Raw genomic sequence first — 27,346 nt, forward strand, 5'->3', positions numbered from 1 at the left:
ATTATAAGTGATAGCAAACAGATCAAAGTGGATTACCTTAAACAAAACTGCAAACTGGGTTTAACACACTAGATAGGTAGGATATGAACTAGTGAATTCTCACCCTGAGTGATAAACAGGCTGGCAGATTCTTAAGGCACAAGTTGCCTTGCTTTCCCAGGTTTTCATACACAGGCTAAAAATCCCTCTAGCTTGGGACCGTCACTTCCCACAGTTTAGTCCTTGCCCCTCAGGTGTTTCCAGGTGTGTTGCTATAGGGAGAGAGAGGTCCCATCATGACGTCATTATCCCCTTCTTCTATCTTCTTCCCACTTGCTGGAAAGCTCTTTTGCTGTGAGCTGGGTCAAACAGTTCCCATTGTGTAGTGCTATCTCTGAGAGGTTTCCACTGTACACAGTTCCTTGTGCTTGGGCGCATTTCCTCAATAAGCCATGAACATTGTTTGGCCTTTTTACTGGTGTCCTGAAAGGCTGCTTGTGGGTGTTTTCAACCTCACAACATGTTTCAGTAACACACACATAGCCAAACTTCATAACTTCCCATACGACGAGAACACATACAATCCAACAAGATATTACTGTCTAGCAGATCAAGACTTTTAGAATGCTACCTCACAAGGCCTACTTTGTGCAAAACATATCCTAATTACATGACTGTGGTGAATTTTGGGGTGCCAGGATGTCACAGGGGCATCTAACAGAGAACTGATCAATGTGAGAGAGGAGGCCTTCCTCTGTCAGTTCTACATACTCTGTGGCCTTAATCCTTGAGTCTGGTCTGAGTGGAGTCTATACATTGGCACAAGTAAGGTTAACTGCTATGTATGATTCTCCATGTGGAACAGAAATAAATAAGGCTCACACCAGTGGTGTACCTGTTCCCATATTCAAAAGAGGCATGTGCATAATAAAAAGGGGCAAGGTATGGGCACTTGTAAGGAGATCAACTGACATGCAGATAATCCAGTGGGCAGGGATGACATTGGAGTTTGCAGCTTGGTACCAGAGGGCCTAATTTGATGGCCATGCAACATTCTTATTATTGCAGGATTGAGTTCCCCAGGCACCCAAGTGTGCTGTCAAGCTGTTTAAAGTAGCTCATGAGCGTGAGTGCCAGCCTCAGGGCAGACTCTTTACAAATCAGGGCACAAACCCCTAACTGGCTGTGTTCTACAATTAGCAGCACTGTCAAGTGATTAAAAAAATTAATTGTGATTAATCACACTGTTAAACAATAATAGAACACCCTTTAAATATTTTTGAATGTTTTCTACATTTTCAAATATATTGATTTCAATTACAACACCGAATACAAAGTGTACAGTGCTCACTTCATATTTTTATTACAAATATTTGCACTGTAAAAAACAAAAAGAAATAGTATTTCAATTCACCTCATACAAGTACTGTAGTGCAATCTCTTTATCATGAAAGTTGAACTTACAAATGTAGAATTATGTAAAAAAAATAATTGCCTTCACAAATAAAACAATGTAAAACTGTAGAGCCTACAAGTCTGCTCAGTCCTACTTCTTGTTCAGCCAATTGCTCAAGCAAACAAGTTCGTTTACATTTGCAGGAGATAATGCTGCCCACTTCTTGTTTACAATGTTACCTGAAAGTGAGAACAGGCGTTTGCAAGGCACTGTTGTAGCTGACGTTGCAAGATATTTACGTGCCAGATATGCTAAAGATTCATATGTCCCTTCATGCTTCAACCACCTTTCCAGAGGACACGCATCCGTGCTGATTATGGGTTCTGCTCGATAACAATCCAAAACAGTGCAGACCAATGCACATTCACTTTCATCATGTGAGTCAGATGCCACCAGCAGAAAGTTGCTTTTCATTTTTGGTGGTTTTGGTTCTGTAGTTTCCACATCAGAGTTGTTGCTCTTTTAAGACTTTTGAAAGCATGTTCCACACCTTGTCCCTCTCAGATTGTGGAAGGCACTTCAGATTCTTAAATCTTGGGTTGAGTGCTGTAGTTATCTTTAGAAAATCTCACAATGATACCTTCTTTGCATTTTGTCAAATCTGCAATGAAAGTGTTCTTAAAATGAACAATATGTGCTGGGTCATCATCCGAGACTGCTATAACATGAAATATAAGGCAGAATGCAGGTAAAACAGAGCAGGACACATACAATTCTCCCCCAAGGAGGTCAGTCACAAATTTAATTAACACACACATTTTTTTAACGAGTGTCATCAGCATGGAAGCACGTCCTCTGGAATGGTAGCCAAAGCATGAAGGAGCATACGAATATTTAGCATATCCGGCATGTAAATACCTTGCAATGCCAGTTACAAAAGTGCCATGCGAATGCCTGTTCTCACTTTCAGGTGACATTGGAAACAAGAAGCAGTAGCGTTATCTCCCGCAAATGTAAACAAACTTGTTTGTTTTAATGATTGGTTGAACAAGAAGTAGGACTGAGTGGACTTGTAGGCTCTAAAGTTTTGTATTGTTTTGTTTTTGAGTGCAGTTACATAACAAAAAAAAACCCTCTAGATTTGAAAGTAATTTCAATTCTCCTCATACAGGTACTGTAGCGCAATCTCGTTATCATGAAAGTGCAACTATTGCTTTTATCATTTTACAGTGCCAATATTTGTAATAAAAAATATAAAGTGAGCATTGTACACTTTGTATTCTGTGTTGTAATTGAAATCAATATATTTGAAAATGTAGAAATTTAATTTCAATAGTTTAACTATTCTATTGTTTAACAGTATGATTAAAACTGTGATTAATCACGATCAATTTTTTTAATAAGTCAATTTTTGAGTTAACGATTAATCGACAGCCCTAATAATTAGATTTCACCAACCAAGTGTGAACTCCTAAAGCTTGATAACAGCCTTACCATGGAGTCACAGACAGTCCCTTTGGGCAATCCTGTCTATCTTGCTACCTAGCCAAGCCTCCCTTTGTGATAGATGGTCACTTACACCAAAAATCACAATAATATTCAGGTTACTCCCAGTCCCAAAGGACCAGTCACCCCAGGTCAGTCGTACCTCAGATCTCAAACCAAAGACCATGCTCGTAGCCAACCCTATAATATGAACTAAAGATTTATTAACTAAGAAAAAGAAATGAGTTACTTACAAAGTTAAAGCCGGTAAACATACACACACACAAATGAGATACAGTTTTAGTTTCCAAAAGGTAATAGTAGCTGCTATAATATGCAAGTTCTAGAGTTTCTTTAGGGCTAACCTAAGCCAAGCCGCTTGGGGATCCCTGGCTAATATATTGCCCTCTGAATTCCAAGCAGCACAGTGACAACAATTCTTCCTTGATAGGGCTTTTTATGCCTTCCCCCAGCGTTCAAGCTGTGATAGGATGAGGGCTTGTTCACACACCCTCTTCATGGGTATTGGGGAAGCAGTCAACAAAGTTTGTGGGCACTGATGTTCCACAATGGCTTGTCTGGTGTCTAAAGGCCTTCTTTAGTTGGGGAGAAGATGACACCTCATGACAAACTAGCATTTCACACTTCATAATGCTTCTCTACTGACTGTGGGGTTTCACAGTTTTAGCAAACACTTTTATAGTTACAGAGCAAACGCTTAAACATTACCTTATAACATGGAGATACAGATATTATAAATGAGATTAATACTTGCAGCCTCCTACAAGCATTTCATCAAATCTAAACACATTATTATAATGTTAATATCTATTTTAACAATACTTACACACCGCTGAGCCAGACTGGTTTCCAGCTATGCATTTGTCAGTGTTCATTGAGACCCAGGGGCCTTGGCAGGAATTGGCCACTTGGACTGCCAGCGTCACATGTGCATCTCTGCTGTGTGCCAAGAAGATAAATCATGGCAGCCATTAAGAGACTCAGAAGGGTGGAACCAGAGATCTGTGAGTATGGGATTTCAGAGTTAGATTCAGTTCCTGATTCTACTGGGAATTGTACTTACAGAAAATCAGAGTGGAGATCGCTAAGTCCCCTGCTCCGAATACTTATCGGGAGGGGCATCCCCCAAAGGAGAGGAACCAGTTCTGTTGCCTCCCTCCTTACTGCTGCCAACATAGGGGGCATTTTGGGACTGGAACACAGTGCTGTGGCAATCCCCAACAAGAGGATCATAGACAGTTGGTGGTGTTTAGTGTCACTGCCAAACTGCATCAAGGCTGGGACAGAGAAGCAGGGGGCTATAATCCTCTCCCTGACAGCTGCATCATTGCTGCACCCAGCATAAGCTGGACACAGTGGAATATCTGGCCTTCAGTGTATGCTACAATTCAATAGAAGCATACTGGAACATTTCAGCATGGTGCCAACAATTGCCCAAACCACTGCACAAAAATAGACTACAGACTTCAGCTACCTGTCCACACCAGTAAAACAGTGTTTTTGTAACCAAACATCAGTAGTCTCCTCTGATCCATTTATAACACCACAGTTGGGGGAAGCAGTTGTTTCAGTAGGATTCATCACCCCACCCTCCATGCAACCATTTGTTAGCCGAGACTGTATCTACACCTTCCAGCCTGCCTGTGTGTATCAGATCATTCTGGTAAAGTCTGAGCCACTACCCTTAATACCTTAGCAGGACATGCAAACAAACCATCACCAGCAGGACATGGGCAATGCACTCTGCGTGTCCTGCCACACAGCAAGCTGGGAGGAAGATGGACTGACCAAGCCAGTTGTTCAAGCACAATTAAGGGATCCCATCCACATGGCACAACAACAGTTTAACAAATTGGTTACAGAATGGCAGCCATGTGCCAGCTTAGGACTCCAGAAAGGACAAACATGGTTAGCAGGCACAGTTTCCAATCAAGTATTTACCATACTGCACATGGTCACATGCCATGTTTAGTATGAGCCACACCACTAACTGGTTGGAGCCATTCCTGATTTCCACCAGTGTAACTGAGATCAGAATCTTGTCAGAAGTAATTCAATTAAATGATTAGTCATTATATTACTGTAAACCAGAGTTTTCCTTCACTAAACTGTTCTCTGCTGTGCCTGCAGTTAGATAAGAGCTTTCTGCGCAACAACTAAGCGGGAATGTAGAAGCCGTATCAATCATATGCCAACAGCATTACAAAAATTCTCTACGTGTTTTTAGCAATGGCATTAACAAAAAATATTTAGTTTCCCTGTCTGGGTCAGGTCCATTCTAATTCTTCAAAATGGATGGTATGAGAATTTCAAAAGGCAGCAGTGGAAAATGATAATTTACAAAGGACTGTTACTTGCACGATCTGCAACAATTTGTTGGAATCTATACTCAAGGGCACAGAAATCTCCATATCCAGAAACATCTTAAGGAAAACGCATTTCTCTGTGTACACCAAAATGAGCATTCAGATATATCATGGACATTTAACTCCTCTTCCTAGGGTTCTTGTAGTTGGTTCTTGTGTTGATCTCCACCACACAGGAGTGGAATCACCTCCTGAGAGGTCAGAGTTCACAGGAAAGGTTTAGGGCCACCAAAGTTGGCATTGAGTTGATTTGAGTTGCCCGTGGCCAGACCCTTGTAGTAAGTTTACTCAAAAGGGGGTGCATGGGCAAAAGCCATCTACCACCCTGCTCTGCCAGGGGCCCAGAGCCACCCAAAGATAGGAAAAGACTCCTAAGAAGGTTTTGAGGAAACCATGGGAAATACGATGATTTAGTATATCTCCTTGGCAGCCTCTGCCAGCAGGGATCCTAGGGAGCCATAAACTAGAATGGACATCCCTGGCAGAATCGCCAGGGGAAAGCTCTGGTCACACTTACAGTTCTCCCTCCAGGGGGAATCCCCCTTTGATGCAGCTGCCCCAGGGATGCAGGTGTGTAAACCACACCCTGGAGTAATAAGTGAAACGCCTTGATTGCAGTGGAGGTTACTGGTTTTTAATCTTAGCCAGGCTACATCCCCACCCCTGAGTTAATCGTACTTTTCCCTGATCAAATGACAAGTCGTTAACTATTCATCATGAGCATTCACTGTTCATTAACTATCTCAAAGAGTGAGAACTATTTAGGGTTCTTAACAAGAAAAACTCAGAATCATCCATTTTCTTTATTTCCCAAAATACACAATCATGTTGCTCTGTGTTCTAGTTGGTTCTATTCATGCTGCTGGAGGGTCACTGGAAGAGGGAAGGAAGTTCATCATGTGCAGATAAAGCTATGAGGCCACTTTTCAGAACAGACCCCCTAACTTGTGGAGGGTTAGATGTCACATACTCACCTTACTTGACTATCTTTCCCACCACACACCAGGAACTGGGATTTCCTAGGAAACAGCCAGTGGTGGACATGCAGCTGCAGTGCCAAAGAATGTGTTTATATTGTATGTACATACATGTGTGCTTTATTAACTACATTTTTGTGTGTGTTGCCAGGTCTCACCAACTCATAATCGTCCTGCAGGGACTGGAGAGCCGAAACAACAGACCCACACAGTTCTCTCATCACCGCCCAGAGTGTCATTTGGCTTAAGGTATGAGACCATTAGCTCCTATTGACAGAGCAATAGGTTCAATATTTGGAGGGAGCCAAATAGAGTCAATAGAACACAACCGCAATAGACACACCATTTTTCTCTCTCTCATTATTACAGAAAGTAAAGGTTTTGGGGGAATTGAATCACTGAGAGTTTCTAAAGACATGCTATTAGGCAATACCCCAGATGAATCTGAGCCGTGAAATTCCAAGTCAGACCTGAATTTCACTAATATTCAAGGGTGTTTGGATCCACTGTTCTAGTTTGGAACATCTCTAAACTTCACTACACTGCCTTGCATATTCCCTTGGATCCAGGGATATCTTCATGCCCATCAGCATTCATGCAGCATTTTTACTTAATTCATGTAGCCATGGAAAATGTATCTTACAACAGATCATTTAGGTCAAGATATTTTTGGTTTCACTAAGAAACCTAGCACTTTGCTCTTGGCTGTGGACATGATCCACCTCAAGTCAACGGATATTGAATCAGGCACCACATAAATTCATGACACTGTTTTTGCTTTTTATGTTCAAAATCCCATGTTGGATCTAAATTTCTAACATTACAAGAGACACATGTTAATCCTTAATAACCTTACATTTGATGGTACTCTGAAGAAATGTAAAATGACATTAAAGGAGATACCATGCTTATCGTTTTTTCAGGTCTTCCCAATCAAATCTGTTCTGTTTACTAGACAAACATTATTTTTCTAAAACTTAGCCTAGGATCTGGCAGTCAAGCTGGGTTCTTCCTGGTTTGTGTGCTATTCCCAGCAGTGAATTTTCAGTGATCAAAATGTTGCTGCGACTCGTATTGCTGATGCAGGAGGCAGAGCAGAATCCAGGTAGTTCTCCCCTAGGTGTTCTGCAGTGTTTACAGTATTAAACTTCATTTTGTCTGTAACATAAGCAGATATGACTCAAAGATACACAGGGACAAATCTGGTACTTGTGTAATGGTGCAGCTATTTTAGGGTTGCACCTGCTTACACTAGGGCTAAATTTGGCCCACAGGATGCAAATATGTTGAATGGGAAGGTGCCATTTTAACAGTTACTTTAAGCTTACCCTGACACTTATTCCACATTGTAGCTTGTGCTTTAGGGTTTGTAGTCAAATATCTCGAACAAAGAATCCTTGTGCAGTGCTAGCTTTGGAATATCAAGTGACTTACAGAGAGCTACCATTAAAACAAAACCAACATTCGCTATCTTCTGTCATGCAGAATACGGTACCAATCTGTTTACAGTGAGAGTCAAAGTAAATCCAGGGCTAGGTACGAGCATGTAGATTGTCTTCTGAATTTAGTGGCTTTTCCCCTAAATGGAATAGCTTCCATATGGGACAACTATCATAGAATACCAAGGCCTGCCTACAGCTGTACAAAATTTTTATACTGCAAACCTAAACCAAGCAAACCTCTTGCCTGCTGTACTCCACACAGCACTGCAGTAATAGCTGTGATTTTCTATTACTGCATGACACTCTGTTGTATATCTGACTCCAGGGCTATATGTATTATAGGGACTAGTCCTGGATCGGCAGAGGTGGACAACGAGATCTAATAAGTCTTTCTGGTTGCTAATTTCTGGGATTCTCTTAAAGATACATCAGTGGAACCAGAGGAGCATTTTCTAATCGAGTTTATTATGAATGAGAAGGGAGAAGAGGGCAGATTGTCTAGTCCCCTCACACACCTTACAAAGGATTGGGTGGGCTAGAGGCCTACTTGAAGCAACACTGCAGAGCAAACCCACCAGCTACTCTCTAACCCAGGGGCTACTCTCTAACCCTTCCCCCCACTCCTTTACTGTGCTGCCTGGAGCGCTGGTGGCTGGCAGCAATACAGCCACACTGCCCAGAGCACCAGGACAGGCAACTGCACCGCCTGGCTGGAGTCAGCCACGCCACCGCACACCACAGAGCACTGGGTCAGGCCAGACTCTGCAGCTGTGCTGCCCCCAGAAAGAGCTCGCAGCCCCACCACCCAGAGCATTGCGCCGGCAGTGCAGTGAGCTGAGGCTGCGGGGGATGGGGCGAGCCTCCCGGGCCAGGAGCTCAGGGGCCTGGCAGGAGGGTCCCGCGGGCCATAGTTTGCCCACCTCTGCTCTAAAGACTACAGCAGAGGGGGGAGGGGTCGGGGTGTGTCACTCAATAGCAGGTTTCACCTCACTCCAAGTCTGACTACTTCAGCAGAATCCTGGTAACTTGAAAATAGGAAGAAACCCATTGAAAATATCAGGCTCTTTCAACGTCATGCTGCATTTAGATGATTTTGTCTCTTTCAAAAAGTGTGTGGTGATGAGGGATGCTAAAAAACTTCTTATTAACTACGTGTCCCTTTTTCTTGGACAGGAAACCTAGAGGGGAGGGGAAAAAATGCCGAAAAGTGTATGGGATGGAGAACCGAGATATGTGGTGCACTGCCTGCCGTTGGAAGAAAGCCTGCCAAAGGTTCATCGACTAAAGACTGGAAGTGTGGAGGACCCGGGGGATGGGGAGTACAATAGCAGGATCCTGTTCCTGGAGCTGCCCCTGCCTACCCTCCAGTGCTGCCTTTTAAACAGACTTGTATTTCAAAATAAAGCACTTGTAGCCAAGGAGAAGCACTTAGCAAAACCAGTGTGGAGCAATAGAGCAAAAAAAAAGTCTTATCAAATATTGAACCCAGAGCAGCTATTAATGTTTTTCTTAAATAACTTGTTGCTAACTTCTGTGAACTACTTGCTCCCCGTGACTGTTCTTTAACCGTGTCAATGTCTATGCTGTGAACGTCTGTATCAGTTGAACAAAGCACCGCGTCTTGCCCTGAAGTGAAGATTTCTTTTTAAAAGCTTAAATTCACACTTTAAGACATAAGCTACAGTTCACTCAACAGCAGCTGTACCAAGAGTGGAGTCTGTTAAATAATTCTGCTGATGTGAATAATCTTGGTTGGATTCCTCATTTTCGGGTGTTTTTTTGAGGAATTCAAATCTTGATATGTCAGAAGGACAAGCAACAGCACTCCTGGATGATTTTTTAAAAGCAGTCACAAACCAGAACAAGAGTGGCGGTACATTTTAAATTAGATTGTAATACTCCAGAGAAGGAAAAAATGAAAAAAGGAAACACCAGCAGATCTCAGCCACAAGTAAGTCCAAGATTTGAGGGAAACCGTTTCAATGATCATTGAAACATACAGGAATATAATTTGGGTTCCAGTATCTTTTCTTATCACCAGTCCCTTTTCCTAGCAATGACCATCTTATGCTGATGAACCCTATTAAGAACTGGTAAATGCAGCCTTTTGGATTCTATGTAATATCTATTCAGGGATGTGAGCCAACCCAGCAGTTCAGCTCTTGCTTTCTTTTCTCTTGTGTATATAAGATGGTTACTAAATTAATGGCTCACTCATTCTTTCCATTAGCAATGCCAAATTTTATTTGTGCAAAAAAATGTATAGAAAACAAAACCCCCCAAGAAGTGCTCCCACCGCATCATCCCAGCAAGTGGAGTGTGACAGCAGTGGAGCAACATATGTATATGTTAAGTGAAGTCCTTTTTTATTTAGGAAAAAAAAAGTCACTGAGGTCAGAAATAGTCAACTTCCATGCAGACGGCACTTTGATGGATGTGTGGGCTTTGGTGTATTTAGTTCTTCAGTCTGTTAGAGGGTATAAATGTAGAATGCTGATGTTTCATCCCTAGATAGATGGAGTTATTTATTTTCATACTAAAATAACTACTGATGTATAAAGTAAGGCGGAAATGCCACATGAATGCGCATCACCAACTCCTGCCTGTTTAAAAAGAAAAACAACAAAAAAACCCCATAGGTATAGGCACCTATCATATTAACAGGGCTATACAGACCCACTACCAGCTGGGCTTGTTTTTCATGGAGTCTGATAAACTGGATCACATAACTCTCATGACAGCATTACTTAACTTGCATTGCTGCCTATGCCCATTTAAAGAACAAAAGCACACACGTTTGAACATAGTATAGCGCGTAGTGTTAAAGAAAAGGCAATACGTGTTTGAATGGAAAGAACAAAAGAATAATAAGAGCCTGTTTTTTTAAACAAATTTGCTGTGTTGCATGCCTAATTTGAGCATGTTATTTCTGCAACAGTGTTTACAAATCACGCAATTTTCATGCACAAATGGCTAGTGAAAGTCACTTGCGTGCATACAGTTACCTGATTTTTATGCACAGTTGTGCACCTAACTTGTTTAGAAAAATTAGACCCTAAAATCCAGCAAGGATAATAAAACAAAACATGAAATAAATTAACAGAAGGTAAAGATTGGCAGATATACAGCGCCATCTGCACTCTATTGTTTGCACTTCCTTATCTTTTGGTGAAGTCATAGGTCATGGCTTTTCCTTCTGTGATTTTTCTTTTTTTTTTTCCCCCAAAGATTTATTTAGGGAAATACCTCTTAGCAATTTGTAACTGGTTTCTAGTTACTTCCTTTTAAATGCTGACATTGTTGTCAGTGCCTTTACTATGGTGGGACACAGAATGTGGAGCTTGCTCCACTGATATCCCTCCTTATTTCTAAAAGCCTCTCAAGAGGCTTATAAAACAATATTGACCACTGTTGACCCCATATTCATTACTTATCCTCATCATTGTTCCCTTTTCTTTGTATTCCCCTTCTCCCTTATTTACTCAGATCTCTTGAATTTTAAAGCGGATTTTAAAATATATTATTGTAATTGGTTTGTAAAATGTTGTACACCATCATGAGCACCTTGGCAGGGGGCACTTCATAAATGAACATATTAATTAGATCATCAAATTTCCACAACATGGGGCAAATTCTGGTTGGCCCCAGGAACCAGGTACAGCACTTGTCCCAGCTTTAATACTGGAGGAAAGTGAGTTAGAGAAAAGGCACAGACCTTATTAATTGCATGCATACTCCGCTCACTCTGCTCTGGCTTGTAGAAAGATCTACTGGGCATGCTCAGAGGCTTAATATAAACGTTAGCGAAGCCATTCCCATAACGTAATTCACATAGCCACTCCCGTACTGCTAACTTTATATCTATTCTTAGAAAGATAGGCACACAAATAGACCACCAAAGCATTGTTATTGTCCACCTCTGGCCAGAGTTACTCTTTCATTCTGTTCTTGATAAGAATAAGATTATTTACAAATGCCATGAATCGGCCACTGCCTGGCCAAAGTGCTTGGCACATATGTCTGTATGGACTGCTTCCCTACACTGTTTAACCACACCAAGTCATGCTTCTCTGGAGGGTCTGTCAGGTGACCCCTGATTTTTCAGAGGAGTCAGAATCTGGTGATCGGTTTCCATCATGCATTCTCACAGTTGGCCATGGGTTCTTTGGTACACACACACACACACACACCCCACTAGCAACCAGAACTTGACCCTTAAAATAGAAATATTGAAGGATATATATAAAATTCTTTTAATCGCTTAGTAGAAATGATGCTGGTGACAGAAGTTGGTACCACATGATCTTATCAGACTTTTATATTGACAGATATACCACTGGGTCCTAATTTTTGCTGAAGTGACTTTCCTGCTACAGCAAAACAAATGTCTTTTTGGGAAAAAGCCTGAAAAATGAAATTTCAAGCAAAAGGGAAACATTTTAGATAAGCATTTTAAACATGATTAGCTTGTCTCTATTCCTGCATAAAATGCCAAATATGGAAAATATATAAAATTCAGATAATCTTATTCACACAGCCGTTTCCATCCAGGTCAATGGATCTGATTCTGCACTGCCTTGCACCTTGTGTAGTCCTTTACAGGTATGCAAAGTAAGCAAAACTTCCATTCTGATTTGCATATTTACACCTGCTTTTCATAGGTGTCAACTGCTATTCAAGTTGGTGCAAACATGCCCAGTGGGTCTATCTGTGTGAATAAGGTGAGCAGGCTTCACACATGGTCAGACTCGAGGGCTGGAGATTTTATGCAGTGCAATCATCTAACTGGGATATCTGAATACTGATTGTCTAGTGATCAATCAGTTCCCTGCTCCCCCTCCAGCTGTTTTGTTAGCAATAAGCAATGATACAACAAGAAGACAGAGATCTTTATGGAACATGTATATAGGCCAGTGTTACATGCTGAGACCTCTGTGTTTTTCCAGTATTAGGCTGGCTACCAGCTTGCATATGTGAGCTCCAGGTATCAGTCCAAACTGGGTCTCCTCCTGAAACCTGAGCCTGTTTCTTTCTCCAGTCCCACTCACTGATATTACACCCCCAAGTTTTCCCTGAGAGCAACACACTACATAGCAGTATGGTGTCATTCTTGCCATATCTCCATTGCCCGTGTTCTGGTCAGGGACTATCTAGAGCAGGTTTCAGAGTAGCAGCCGGGTTAGTCTGTATCCGCAAAAAGAACAGAAGTACTTGTGGCACCTTAGAAGCTAACAAATGTATTAGAACGTAAGCTTTTGTGGGCTACAGCCCACTTCATCAGATGCATAGAATGGAACATATAGTAACCAGAGCAGGGGCTCTCAAACTGGGGGTCATGAACCCTCAGGGGGTCGAAGGTTATTACATGGGGGATCACGACCTGTCAGCCTCCACCCCAAACCCCACTTTGCCTCCAGCATTTATAATGGAGTTAAATATATAAAAACGTGTTTTTAATTTATAAGGGGGGGTTGCACTTAGAGGCTGTGTGTGTGAAAGGGGTCACCAGTACAGAAGTTTGAGAACCCCTGATCTAGAAGCCTGGAGTTCTGGTGGATTAAATGTACAGATGTAACCTAGAGGGCTTCCCTGCAGGTCCATTGCTCTCCCATAGAGTACATTAAGAGAGCTGCTCAAGAGCCTGGGAGAGGGATGTGAAATTAGAAGTCTCCTGACCAGTTGGGAAGGCTTAACAGGTTATGAGGGCTTGTCCCCACTCTTGATTGGACCAAACTGCACAGCAGTCATCACTAAAATCAAATTATACTGCTCTTCACTATAAACAGTGGTGGTTGGAAAGAGGTTACTAAAATGACATCTTGTTTTCTATTTCCACTTCACTGAACTCACCTAGAGGTAGCACTGCTGGAACTGAAATCTGAAGAAACTAATGGAGTTAATCCTAGACTGCCAGGACTTATCTTGTACATAGTTACTGTCTGTTCTAAAAGCTGTTATAAAACCCTTCTGGAATCCCACAACAACAAAATCTCCACTACAATAATGTTTTATACCACCTTCAGCAAAACAACAGAAAACTAGTCAAGGTGACAGTTTAGGTGCAGAAGGTAGATGCTAAATTAAGCCACTTGTGGTGTCAAGATCCTTGTGCTTCAAAAACCTTTTAAGGTTGCAAAAAGTGGTGTCTTGAATTGTGGTTGATAGAATCTGCTTCCAGTATTCCCCATCTGATACTACAGTACTGTTTACATAGACTTCTTTATCAAATTTCCATCATACACAAGATACAAGGATTTTTCTGTGACATTCAGCAGGACAATTTCTTTCACTATCTGAAAATCAAGCTTTGTTCTTTCTGCTTCATACAGTATATCATCTCTAACCAATCCAGAAAGATTCTACAGTCAGAAGGTAGCTGGCACTATTTTTGATGATGCACAGGCTGAAGAAGAATACAGCTCACTCATCCATACCCTTGTTTACTCCACATTGCTGACAGTAGTAAGAACTTGTTTTTGTCAATAAACTTGTCAGATAATACATAAGGGAATAGACAAATGCAGTAAGAAGCCACAGTTCAATAGAACTGCTTTGCTAACCTTAACCAATTTTAAGAAAAAAAAATTCTGATAAAACCTTTGCATCCAAGTTTGAGATGACTATTGTATGTTTCCCTGAGAGAAATAAAGAAATAATTATAATATGAAAAACAAATTAGCAGTAGAAATAAATTTAGCTTTCCTATTATATGGGACTACTCACATAAATCAGGATTTCAAGATTTTGTCTGAATTCTTAAAATCTAACCCAGTGCTACAAAGGAGCTCCTAAATTACATTTGTAAATTCTCAATGTTCATCATGTTTCCCCTCTAGGAAATGTCAGAATTTTATCTTTCATTGTACACTACTCTACTGTAGAAGATAGAGATATCCCTGATTCTGAATCTGTATCCAGTCATGTTAAGGAAGAGTTCTCCTTGCCAATTAGTTATTTCAGTAGCAAATAGTAGTGCAGCATTTGGTATGTAATGTTCAGATAAACAGAAGTTACAAAGTTACTAAGAAGTTTCTCTATAGAAAAATACCTTGCGAAAAATAATGAAATGACGTAAATAATGTGGATTTCCTCAGGGAAAATAAAGGGGCAGTAGATGCAAAAAAAAAATAGGTCTGTTTGAACCTTCAATTACTAAGAATTTTAATATGTATTTTATTTTATTTTTCTGGACAGAATTATTTAATGAAATAAGGACTATATTGCCATTTGAATTATTAAAATCAGAAATGAGTGTTTTTGTGAACATGACCTTTTCTTGCCAACACAGAGTATTTAAGCCTGTGTATGCTTCAAATAGTAAAAGGAAAGGAGTTTTAGCTGATGTAAAGTTATGGGAATGGAGTTTGAAACATGACCTGATACAACAGGTGGTCTACATATTTGTATAAAGCTTTCTAGAATGTAATGTAAACATGAAGTCTTGTCGTTGTACAATCACCCAGTTAAACATGCATTATCTATAACTGGGTTACTGTTTCTTTAAGTGGCTCACAACAAAAATGTATACTTTGTAGCATGCTATCCTGCAACTACTAAGTACTATGGTTTGCAAGGTGCTAATTTCCTTATGGTGCACAAGATATTTTTAAACTAGATACTTTTCATATCTACTAGAGTACAAGCTTAAATGAAACTCAAGATCATGCATGCAAAGAAGAAAATGCATTGTATTGAAATGCACACAGTTCTCAAACTTCTCAATTTCTACATGAAGAAATGACCCCCTTTTTTTTTTAGTTCTGTTGTAATATCTCCTTATCAGAATCTCTTTACAGAATTAACATCATGACCAGGGATCCAACTGGGCAGACATACGCTCAAGTGAGTAAAATCATGCATGTGCATAAATATCTGAACATTTTAATAAAGTTTTTAGCTTGAAGTAATTCTCATGCTGACACACTGTTAATGATAGTGACTGATCTTTCTCTCTGAGTGTAGGTACAGTAAATCTGCAAAGCAGGGCACAGTCAAAGTTTACTAGAGGTTGAAGAGATGTATTTCAGTAGCAGAAAAGCACTTATGCAAAGCACATGAGAGTCTCACCAATGGGATTACTCATATGCTTAAAGTCTAAATTTGTTTCCATGCTTTGCTGACTCAGGACCAAGGAGAGACAGCTTTTTCTTATATAGTCTTGTTTTGAAATATATTGCAAGACAACCTGGCCATTTGTAATTTTGTGCTATTTGTTACAGATTCAGAATACTTTTACACTAAGAAAAGTCTCATGCAGAGAACTGGCGCTTTTTTTTTTTTTTAGACATTGTTTGGAATTCCAAAGTTGCCCTGTCACTATCAAACTCAAAGAAAGCCTGTCAGCACACGCACATGACACATATAGGTCACTCACATTATGACATACAGTTTGATCTCCGCATTGCCTATGCGCTCAACACACCCATTGACTTCAATAGGAATTCTGGGTGCACAGGAAACAAAGGATCGGGCCCATAGTTCTTAATTTGTCAGTTCACCTAAAAACTTTCAAAATGCAACTATTTTGTATCATCATGATTGATGTTGTTCTGTGTAAGTTTTAGTGTTTCTAAAAAGATACTGGAAAGAAATCAGACAGCAGCCTTCTTTATACGATGCAATACTTGCTTACTAAACAAAGGGCTAAACTATAGAAACAAGTGCTCGAAAGCATGCTCTTGAAAGCTAACTTACCATCAATAACAATAGGTTAGTACAGGCAAAACTTCAGAGCTGTAACAGTGCTGGCATCAATTTACTAAAAACTGTGAAACAAAACTCAGATTCCATGAATGAACCAAAAGGGTTGCTGCTTTATACACCAACAGCACACACACTGTAACAAAGCAGAAGAAATAATCCCGAACACCTGGGAGGAAGTTAGAAATAGTGCCTATCAAGTCTTTCTGAAAGGAAAAATGTTGCCTTTGGTAGCATAGAGATAGTTTAGTCTGAAATTAACATTTCAATGTCATGAAGACAAGCCTACTTCACGGACATGAATTCCATGTTATGAAAAGAGATTTTGTTTGGTCTCTTGAGGTTTTTAGTATATTTATAGTCTCAGTTGTAAAGTTCTTAAAATTGTCAACTATTTAGCTTGAAGGTGTAGTACATTTTGACAACGATTTCTGAAATGATTTCTGAAACACTGTGTCATACCAGTTTGAGCCTGATCCTACAAGGTGATCTGCTCAGACTTCAGGACCCTGTGCTAGAAAGGTTCTCACAGAAGGATCATTTGCAAGAACATTGTTCACAGGTAGAAACGCTTCTTATAGCTGGGGAAATCAAAAGACAAGCCTTACAGATGTTCTGGTATTATGTTATACACAGCTTTCACTAAGTTTATTAAAGGGGCTTTGTCATGTGGGTTAAAACCCACAATTTAGAGGTTATGGGGGAGGGCCATTTAAACCAAACAAAACTGTTTTAGAATTTTAAATGGCAGTTTAAATTATTTGTTTTAATTAGATTTACAAATCCCCTGCAGAGCTAGCAACTCATACATTGCAGCACTGAGTGCTGGAAAGTCAAACTGATTCTGTATTTCACTGTTTAAATAATGAAATATATGAAAGTAAAAAATTAAACTTTTAAAATCTAATTTTACTGATTTAGTAATCACAGGTAGCAGTTACGGAGGGAATGTTAATTGTTTAAAAAAAGAACAGCTCTGGAGCCAGATGCTGGGTGCTGCTCTTGCAGTATAGAGCAACCATAAAGCCAGTGGATCTGGATCCTGTGAATTCTCTCTGGCCAGGGAATCTTTGAGGGCCATAGAGCCACCACAGCAGTTCCTGTGCCAACCCTCCTCCCCCGCCCCCCATCTGCTTCCTGATATAGAAGGGATGCAGCCAAGGGAGGGATGTCATGGCCAGGTTTTCCTACACCCCCATCAAACCCTGGCTGACAGAATCCCTCACCTAAGTAGCACCACCGGCGTCAGAGACTGTCTGCATGAGTTCAATGAGCAGGAGTTGCACCAAGGTTTTGTGCTTTTTTGTTGAGGACCAAAAACAAATGCATCTGAAAATGTCTGGCCTGAAAACTAATGAAATCCAACCAGACTGGAGAAGTATTCTCCCTGCCTAAGAACTGCCACTTTACCAAAAACTGTGCCAGCCTTTATCTTAGATGGTGTTTATAGTCTTCACAAGCTCCTGCCAGACAAAAAACCCTGTGACGGCCTCAAGCATCCGATATTGCCTAGTGGGTCCAAATGATATTAGCGGTGCTGCTAACACCACACAATCATCTATCCACTTACCAAATAGTATTCTTCCAGCTTTTCCCAGTTATGCCAAAAACCATTCAAGTACTGAAGTAATTCATGGGAAACTCCTGTCTTCCCACACTGAAAATATTCCTTAAGTGTGGTACCACCATCAGCACGTGAGCATATTTTATTATAAAGCCACATCTAACCCCCACTTAAAAGCGCTGGGGAATTGCCATTTTGTCTGCTTCAAAGTCTCTCTGCTCCCTCAACAAAGCTCTGGGCCTGGCACTATTAATTGATCTAGGAGTCCTAGTGAGCAGCTTCATCTAAAGTCAGTGGCAGCATCACTCCAAGAGAAAGTAGAATTCAGGGTGGACAAAGTAACAGCCTCAAATCATCAAGTGCAGACTCCTCATGTGGATGTGCAGGAGAATAGCCCTTGTCTTACTGAGTGCCGTCATGTATCACATTTCCTTAACAGCAAGAAAGACAAATTCTCCCATCCTCCAATTAATATATTTGCCTCACTCTGAGAATCCCATAGTTAACTGAATATTAAGACAAGCAGCAATTTCTTAAACAGGATGTTTCCTTGCTTCACATTTAAAGAAACATGATTAACTTTCCCCTAGAAGAAAACCAAGATAATGGGCAGACTCAGTTACAGAGGTACTACTTGAGGGAGGCTTGAGCCAAGAAGTTAAGATCTTAATCCAAATATCCTCAGAACTGGAGCATGCTGGGATTTAAGTGTTCTGTTTGGGCCCATCTCTACTTGTTCTTGCGCAAGAGCGGTGACCAACGCCTTGGAGAGGGTATAATACAGGGGCTCTCAACCTTTTCCTTTCTGAACTCCCCTACCCCCATATGCTGTAAAAACTCCACACCCCACCTGTGCCATAACAACTGTTTTTCAGCACATAAAAGCCAGGGCCAGTGTGAGGGTTGGCAAGTGGGGCCCTCACGAAGCTAAGTTGCTCAGGCATCAGGTGGCAAGGTTCAGGGCCCCGGGCTTCAGTCCTGCGCGACAGGGCTTTGGCTTTCTGCGCTGGGCCCCAGTGAGTCTAAGGCCAGCCCAGCTTGGTGAACCCCCTGAAACCTGCTCATGGCCCCCCAGGAGGCACCAGACCCCTGGTTGAGAACTGCTGGTATAGTAGACCTTATGCACTTTGTACCTTACAGTATGCAGCATGACAATCTAATCTAGTCTGGTTACATCTGGATAACACTTCTCTATCCAGATACTTGTGGCCTCCTCACTGTAAACTGAGTACAGATTCTTTTCTGCTGCCAAAATATTGTGCTATTCTCAAATCGCTTTTAAGTAGAAGATTCTGTCAGTGATCAACACCACTTGTATTTACTGTTTTTATCACATACTAGTCAAGAAACTTGCCAGAAGAGATTATTCATTAGCTTAGGTCATTTTCCCCCCTCTAAAGTACCTTAAAGCAAATGTGATTTGCATATTTATTAAACTGCATTACTTATTTGTATACATGTACATTTTTAAGTAACTGTTGTAAATTAATTCATGAAAATGAGCCTTTCATGGACACCATTAAGATGATTCTTTCTACAGAGTAGGTCAGTCAAAACAACTACTGCTGGTTATTATTTTAAAATAAGATTAATATAGCAATAATTAGTGCTAGCATTTCTTGGGGATGCAGGGAGAGAAGCACATATTGCACATTCTCAAGTTCATATGAAACAGGGCATTTTCTCTAGAGCCAAGAGATCCGACACTAGTGTCTATCTTCAGTACACAACTGCAGCATATTTTGCTTGTCAGCTGCACAATTCATGTTTTTACAAAACACTATTATATTACATTACAGGGCTTTGGTCCAATCACGCAGTCTCTTCTCAAGAGAATAGTTCCTACTCATGTGAACAGCCTCACTGAGGACAATAGAACTACTCATGCAAGTAGGGACTATTAGAGTAAGGGTTGCAAGATGAGGGCCCTTAGTTTTCACTTGACATCAATGGCTATTAGCCAGGATGGGCAGGGATGGTGTCCCTAGCCTCTGATTGCCAGAAGCTGGGAATGGGCGACAGGGGATGGATCACTTGATGATTGCCTGTTCTGTTCATTCCCCCTGGGGCACCTGGCATCAGAAAACAGGATACTGGGCTACATGGACCTGTGGTCTGACCCAGTATGGCTGTTCTTATGTTCACACATTCCTCCAGAAGTTTTTAAAAAAAACAAAAACACAACAAAAACAAGCTTATGCCAAAAAGCTGGCTAAGTAGAACTGTGGAGTCTCTTCCCCATTACTCTAGAAAACAGGATTTTGCTATCAGTATTTATGAGAGGAAGGATGGTCTTGAGAATAGGTGCTGGACTGGGGATTTAAGAGATCTTGGCTCAATTTTGATTTCTTGTGTGACTTTGGGCAAGTCACTTAATAGCTTTTTGCCGCTGGTGGGGATGACAATACTACGTTGCTTACCATTTGTCTGTCCTGGCTATTTAGACTGTAACCTCTTTAGGACAGGGCCTGACTCTTATCTGTGTTTGTACAATGTTCAGCACAATGGGGCCTAATCTTTAATCCTTCTACTAGTAAGAGTTAATTTGATTTGGGGGGCATGTGTGGGGAGAGAGAAGTGGGGACAGGTCAGTGGTTAGCCAAATAATCTTACGTAAAATGAGACGTAGGACCACAGCCTCAGCTGTGCCAGGGTTCTATTTGTTATGGCTTTGATGAGCATCAAGGGTAGCTTTGAACTACCTTTGTACTCCCCTGACTGCAGGGGCTGCCAGGAGCCAGTTTTTGGCCCATGGTATAATGCAAGGAAGTCTGAGGTTCCTCTAAATTTTGCCAGTTTGTAACAGCCCCTGAGTCCATTCATGTTGGTGGGGAATTACGGGAATGGAGCAAGCTATGGCCACTGGGGCTGGTGGAGGTGACACAGAGCTAGCTACACTGACTCTGTGCCCATCTGGGATTTCCTATGCTGAGGGGAATCCTCAGCTGGCTTGTTAGTGCAGCATTCTAATCCCTTTGCACCATTAGAACAGCATAAAAAGGGGCAAAAGGGTAGTCCATAATGGATTGGATCTAGTCCATAATGTCATTAAGAAACAAATCTGTCCTAACCAACGTCAAATTGCACTAAATTTCATAACATCCCACAAATATGAAGAAGCACTTATACAATTTTGACCTTTTCCTGTAATAAAGGAGTCATTTTAATGCACAGAAAGAGAATATCAATATTATAGACTGTGTATGGCTTTAGTGTAAGACAAAAGGCCAAGTATTAGTCAGAATTGGCCCAATCTTGCCACCATATGTAGGCAAAGTGCCTAATAAAATCAGTGAGTATTTTGCTTGCATTGGGACTGCAGGATTCAGGTCCTATGTCCTTATGATTGTTTTCCTACAATAGGGAAATTCAAACTCCGTTCAGTGTTTCTCATCTATTTCCTGCCAAATGTTGCTTTGGAGACTATAAAGTAATTTTGAAATTTTAAAAACATTTCAAGAAGCAATTCAGTCTTTTTTTTTTTAAACTATATTTTTAAAAATTATTTTCTCTTCCACTCTGTGCAAAAGAAGTGATCTTTAATTAGAGTTACTCAGCATTGCACTTTTGTATATATTTTTCCTACTTGTTACGCCATGTATTTTTTTATATTAAATAATTAAGAGCAATGGGTTTTTTAAAATCTTTATTATTACTACCAGCATCTTGCAGAGCTTTGACCTATAATTTTTAGAAATTGATCCTGAAATATGGAGAAATCTGATACTAAGAAATTTTTATTAAATTGGCAAAAATGTATACTCTCTGGATCAGAAGAGTTGCTTTTTAATGGTATATACACAAAAATACTGTAGCTTCTGAAATTAATTGGCACTTGGTAGATTCAGTACACAAATGGGATACTACAGCTTTAAAAAGGCAAATCTCCTAGCAGGTAGAAAAGGTGTAGCCCTGGAACTTGTACATATACAGAACTTGCACTGGTTAAGTAAACTGTATTTTTTAATTGGTTTGGTTGAACTCCTTTGTGATCAGTCTTTAAATCCATTTAAACCTGGTTTATAAAACTGTCCACTCTGGAGTTGACACCAGTTTAGCTGAATTGATTTAAAAACACACCCTTAGGTAAACCGGTGCAAGTCTCTATGGATTCGGCCCTGATTATTAAAGGGAAGCTGCAAATCTTTACTCATGCAAGTATAAGTAAGATCACAGAAGCCACTGACTACTCATGCTAGTAAATGTTTGCAGGATCAGCCTCTAAAGGCTATATCCTCCATCACTCCCCACGTGGAATGCTCTTTGCATTAAAAAAAATATATATCTGCCCCTAAACCTACATCCAGATGGCTTTAAGGTCCCCCCTCCCCATTTTTTGTCTTTCAAGATGAGCACCTGTTGATTTAAAAAGCAAGCAAAGACCATCAGAGCCTCCTGTAGGTGTTGTAGAACACACTGAAAATAAACACTATGTCTAATTGTTTACCTCACCCAAATTGTGTTTATTTCAAATTTCCAAATCATCCCTTGTACTTCAGAGCACTAGAATCTACAGTGACTGGAAGCCAGAGCAAACTGGCTGGCGAAAAAGAAAAAAAACCTCTTTATTTTGCCTCCTCCTTTTTCTGCCAAGGGCAGATCCTTTCTAGGTTACCCTCCCATAACACAAACACAACTGGCTGAGGTACTGTGGGATCAGCCTAGGATCTGAAGGTTTTGAGATTACAGCATGGAAGCAGAAGGAATCTGAACCCCTAATTCTATCCAAAAGACACACACGCGTGCCTTCCTCACCAGTACCATATGAATAGGTAGATGATGGTACAACACCTAGCTTCCTCTGAAGCCGATGCTCTGTTAACTCGCCCGTTTTAGTTGATCTGTAACGGCACAATTCTTCAGCTGTTACTGACAAACTCTGAAACCATTTTGATAATTTTGCCTGAGTAGTAAAAGCAGAATCGGTCCCTACCCAGTGTGAAATTGCTGTCTTCTCTCCCTGCAAAGGCTAAAGATGTGTCTGTGAAACCCAACTTCCACTTGCCCAAGGGTGGTGAAACTTATTCTGAACTGGAGTCCCTTCATGGCAGCACACAGAACAGCTTTGCCACTGAGCCAGTTTCTACATTTTCATTTGTTTACACAAAAACTGAAGGAAGAAAAAAAAGACTCCTTTATGTATCTGATCAGTGCAGGTGAATAACTCCCATGATAAGGGGAAAGTCTTCAACGCCATGTGCAGAGGATTTAGATGTGCAACTCCTGTTGGCAGCAAGGGGTAATTTTGTGACTAATCCACTATACACACTGGTAACAAATTTCCCTAAGGTGTTACTGAAATTTGGAAGGGTGGGGGGAGAGCTTTTTTAAAATCACAATCCTCACCCTCCTCGCAGTTCCAGTCACCAACCTTGTTCAGACAGCATGCGCTAAGCAGAAAATAATATTTATGAGGCACACAAGGTGGGTGAGGTACTAGTGTTTATTGGATCAACTTCTGTTGGAGAAAGAGAGACGCTTTTGAGTGTCGGAGAACTCGAACACTTGTCAATTTCACCAACAGAAGTTGGTCCAGTAAAAGATATTACCTCACCCACCTTGTCTGTCTCATATGCTGAGACTAATATGGTTACAACACTGCAAAGAATAGTATTTATTGTCAGTCTACTTGCTTAGAAGGCGTGATACTATTGGAATGCTGGGTGCACTTCCAAGATGTCTTTATTCAAGCAAAACTCCTATTGACTTAGGAGAGACTCTTTGGGCCTGTATACACTGCAGCTAAGTTTGAGGACCCAGTTACAATTGAGTTTAATTTAGACTTAACCCTGAAATGCATCTGCGAACCCACTTCTGTATCCATGCAACATACACCGCTCCCTGCACTTCAGGACACACTGTAATTCACAGGATCAGGCCTGTAATTATTAGACATGCTTCTGTGCATTCTGCTGCCAGAATGGAAAGGTTTTAGGGTTAGGCCAAGAATGTAGAGATTGGGGCTACCCGAAATTCCTTTGTGAAGTCTGCCATTGCTTTGTATAAAAATTTTTAATGCGCTTATGATTCTTTGTGCCCACATATGCATATTTTTGCATGCTGAATTCAAATCTTTCAATGCACTTTCAAGGAGTCTTATGATGTGTAAGGTAACAACTCTAAGCACAAGTGATGGTGCAGATGTTGGAAAGCTAACTCTGCAGACAGTGCTAGTGAAGGCTCGGAGTTGCTCAGGACGATAGAAGAGGCTAGATTCCAAAGGGTTAACGAAATGTAAGTAGTAAGCACACTTGGTAGTGTTTTCAAATACTCAGCCATTGCCAAAAACAAATAAAAAGTAAGCAGCACTAGTCTATGCTGAGGACTAAAATTTCCGTGTTTGAAATGAAGCTGCTTTTTAGCTAGCTCATAACACCATATTTAAGACCAAGTTTTCCTAAGACTTAGGTCTCCATTGTATTAATAAGGGCAGCATTGGTCTAAACCCCAGACAAACCAGGCTAAACGCGTACATGCTGGTATACCTGAAGTTCAGCAAGACTCCGCTATAATGGGTTTGGAGATTGTATGTTCTAGTTCAGCATCTCACAAACTGGAGTTCACTCTAGGGGGTCCACAGCCCCGCTGATCAACTCCTCCCCCTCCCTCCCAGTGCCTCCAGCATGCCGGGGAAACTGCTGTTCAGCAGCATGCAGGAGGTGCTAGAGGGAGGGGGAGGAGCAGGAGCAGGGACAGGGTGTGCTCGGGGAGGGGGGAATTGGAGGGCAGGGGTGGAGCAGGGGCGGCAGGGATGGAATCAGGGCAGGGCCTGGGGCTGAGCGAGAGGTTTGTGGGTCCCCGAAAAATTTTAAAATCAAAATGGAGGTCTTCAGGTTACTAAAAAGTTTAAGAACCGGTGTTCTAGTTTATCTAGTAGCCTACAAGGTGATAAAATGCTTAAAGTATCTCACAGAGACAGTTAGGAGAAAAAAGTAGCCAACTCTTTAATAACACTGTTCAGTGACCGTTAATTTGCAAGATATATGTTGGTTACTGATCTCATGCAAGTTTGTCAAAATGCAGTTCTGTTGCAAACCGGTGATGATGAACTTGCCTAGCAGAAGAAGCTTCCTTTGATCTTAGTGAATGAATGTATGCAACTACAAACTATGCATTTTCATACAGTCATTTATTGTATTTTGTATTGATTCAAAGCCAAAAAAAGTGTCTAGATATCATCTTGCTCATGAGGGCCCCAGCCTGCATTCTTAACACACCCTGAATTCCCCTTGACTTCAAAGGGAGTTTTGAGAGTCCAAGGAATGAAGGATCAGGCCCTATTGTTTTCAATGCATGCTTCACTGGAGAAATGATTAGAAGATGGCAGGAAGACATGGTATTACATAGGACGTTAAACTACAGGCAGTTGCTTCTTCTGTAATACATGTCAAACCATTCTGGTGAATGCTTTTATCCTTGTAAGAATCAGATGTGCTAAGAACATTGTCGCTTTAAAAGTACAGTACAGTAACCCTGGACTACAAGTCTAAGATGGTTTTTGCTTATACACAATCTATTCAAACACAGGATACCAATATAAAGACAGCAGTGGCGATATTTTTTTTATTTATTCAGAAAAGTATGTGCTTCTAGGGGGTATTCAGTTACAATTTCAAAAACAACATACAGAAATGTTTTTATTTTATGGATCAGCTCACTTACAAATGTTGTAGTTTTTATAAAGGTAGCATGAAAACATATTTTTCAAGTTACATCCATATTTCCTATGTTCCTGTGTTGTATGTGTAATATTCCCATCCCTTCTAAAGCTTTTTTGTAACATTAGCCACTATAGTTTTGTTTTTTAGCAAAGCTTATGTCTGGTCTCCAATATGAAAATCATTCTTCTTAGCACTACTGTGGCCCTGATCCTGCAGCGTGATGCATGCTGGCCCTGTGCCAACACTGAGTCCATTGATTTCAGTAAGGATGTGGGCCAACATCTTCAGATGGTATAAACTGTCATAGCTATTGGAAGTATGACCATTTGTACCAGCTGACGATCTATCCCCAGCAAGGGCACATAAATCCATCTGCATAGACCCTCGATGCAGTCAAAGGGGATCTGTGGAGACCCAAGGTCTAACTAAACATATCACTGCCAGAGCAGGGCCTATGGCAAAACTAAAAAGGCACTATTACATTTCTCTGCAATCTTTGATTGCCCTTTGGGTCTGACCCAGGGCCCACTGCAGTCAACGTGAGCCCTTCCAATGATTGCAGTGGGAGCAGCTCAGGCCCTCTGTCATCAGTTAATATCACAAAATTCACTTTTTAAATATGAGAAAAAAGAGCTTCCAACTCTGGCGCTAATGGAAATATTGGAAACTTTTAATATATATTTGGGAAGTATTTGAAAAATAAATTGTCTGTCTTTTTTATATTACAACTTTTAGCCAAATACAAGTATTCTGATTACTACTTCTGTGGATATCTATCCGACTGTAAATAATCTCATAATGTTCAGGTACATAAACCTGGAGGGAAAAAAGGACTCTTTATCAGCTCTGCGTTTTGCTCGCTATTGGTATATTGTGTATATATCTAGCTAGCTATAGAAAAGGTAATGTGTTTAAATGTTGGGTGTTTTTTATTGCTGTTCCTCTAAGGAAAGACAACTCTTTTTTTATTCTACTTGTTTTATCTTTTATGAGTTAGATGAAAAAAGTTTTCTAATTTTTTGCACCAGAAATGGATAAATAACTGTTGCTATGTGTATCAGGACATTAATTTCTGATTGAAAATGTAAAATTAAAATTGGCCATAATGGGCACACCAGTTAAAATGCACTTTTCCCGTGGCACAGTGTACTCTCTCTCATTGGGCTTTCAAAGGACCATTAAATGTTTACATTTTTTTTGTTGCCCATTACAGTTTCAAACATTTAAATGGCTTCCCTGAAACTAGAGAAAGATCTCATGCATGGCCAATATACCAGGATCCAAGAAAGGATCATGACAGTTAGATAAAATAAGGAATTTGTACAAATACCATTTTAGTGATCGTTTTCTAACATTTGGGCTCTCATACTTTGTGATGCTTCGATGTGTCAATAAATATGCTCTTGCTTAGCTAGTCTAACATCATTGTAGACCTGTAATTTACTGTTTATGGTTATGCCATGATTTGCACTGGTTTAAATTCAGTCAGAATGCTGGCCATCCAGCCAAAATATTCAGACTGTTACGATGTCCACAAAATATTAAATAAATGCACTTGTAATTGATTAACTACTATGGAGTATGTTCAACTATTTCATGTAATAAAAAGGCTTTGTGTATAACTTCTACTTGTAGGTTGTTTATTTGTGCAAAGTTTAATTCTTTTACAGCACATGACTGTAAGCATACTGAGCCCAAACCAGTCACCAGAAGTGGGACTGGGCTCATCATCAGCCTGGTCATAAGTCAAATATT

General features: G+C 40.5%; 1 protein-coding gene across 4 annotated transcripts in view; it reads left to right on the forward strand.

Moving 5' to 3' along the window:
* Positions 1–27,213, forward strand: part of ZNF704 (zinc finger protein 704) — a 162,199-nt gene extending 134,986 nt beyond the window's left edge. For 2 of the 4 annotated variants that reach the window (XM_048841035.2, XM_048841036.2), the window contains 2 exons: positions 6,376–6,473; positions 8,840–27,213. In XM_048841035.2, coding sequence (XP_048696992.2) covers positions 6,376–6,473; positions 8,840–8,951 — 210 coding nt within the window. In that variant the 3' untranslated portion in view covers positions 8,952–27,213. The remainder of the gene's footprint in view (positions 1–6,375; positions 6,474–8,839) is intronic. The other 2 variants (XR_007355365.2, XR_007355366.2) reach the window with 2 other exon arrangements.
* The last annotated feature ends 133 nt before the right edge of the window (positions 27,214–27,346 follow it).

This window comes from Caretta caretta, chromosome 2 (genome assembly GCF_965140235.1).
Source record: "Caretta caretta isolate rCarCar2 chromosome 2, rCarCar1.hap1, whole genome shotgun sequence".
Lineage (NCBI taxonomy): Eukaryota > Metazoa > Chordata > Testudines > Cheloniidae > Caretta > Caretta caretta.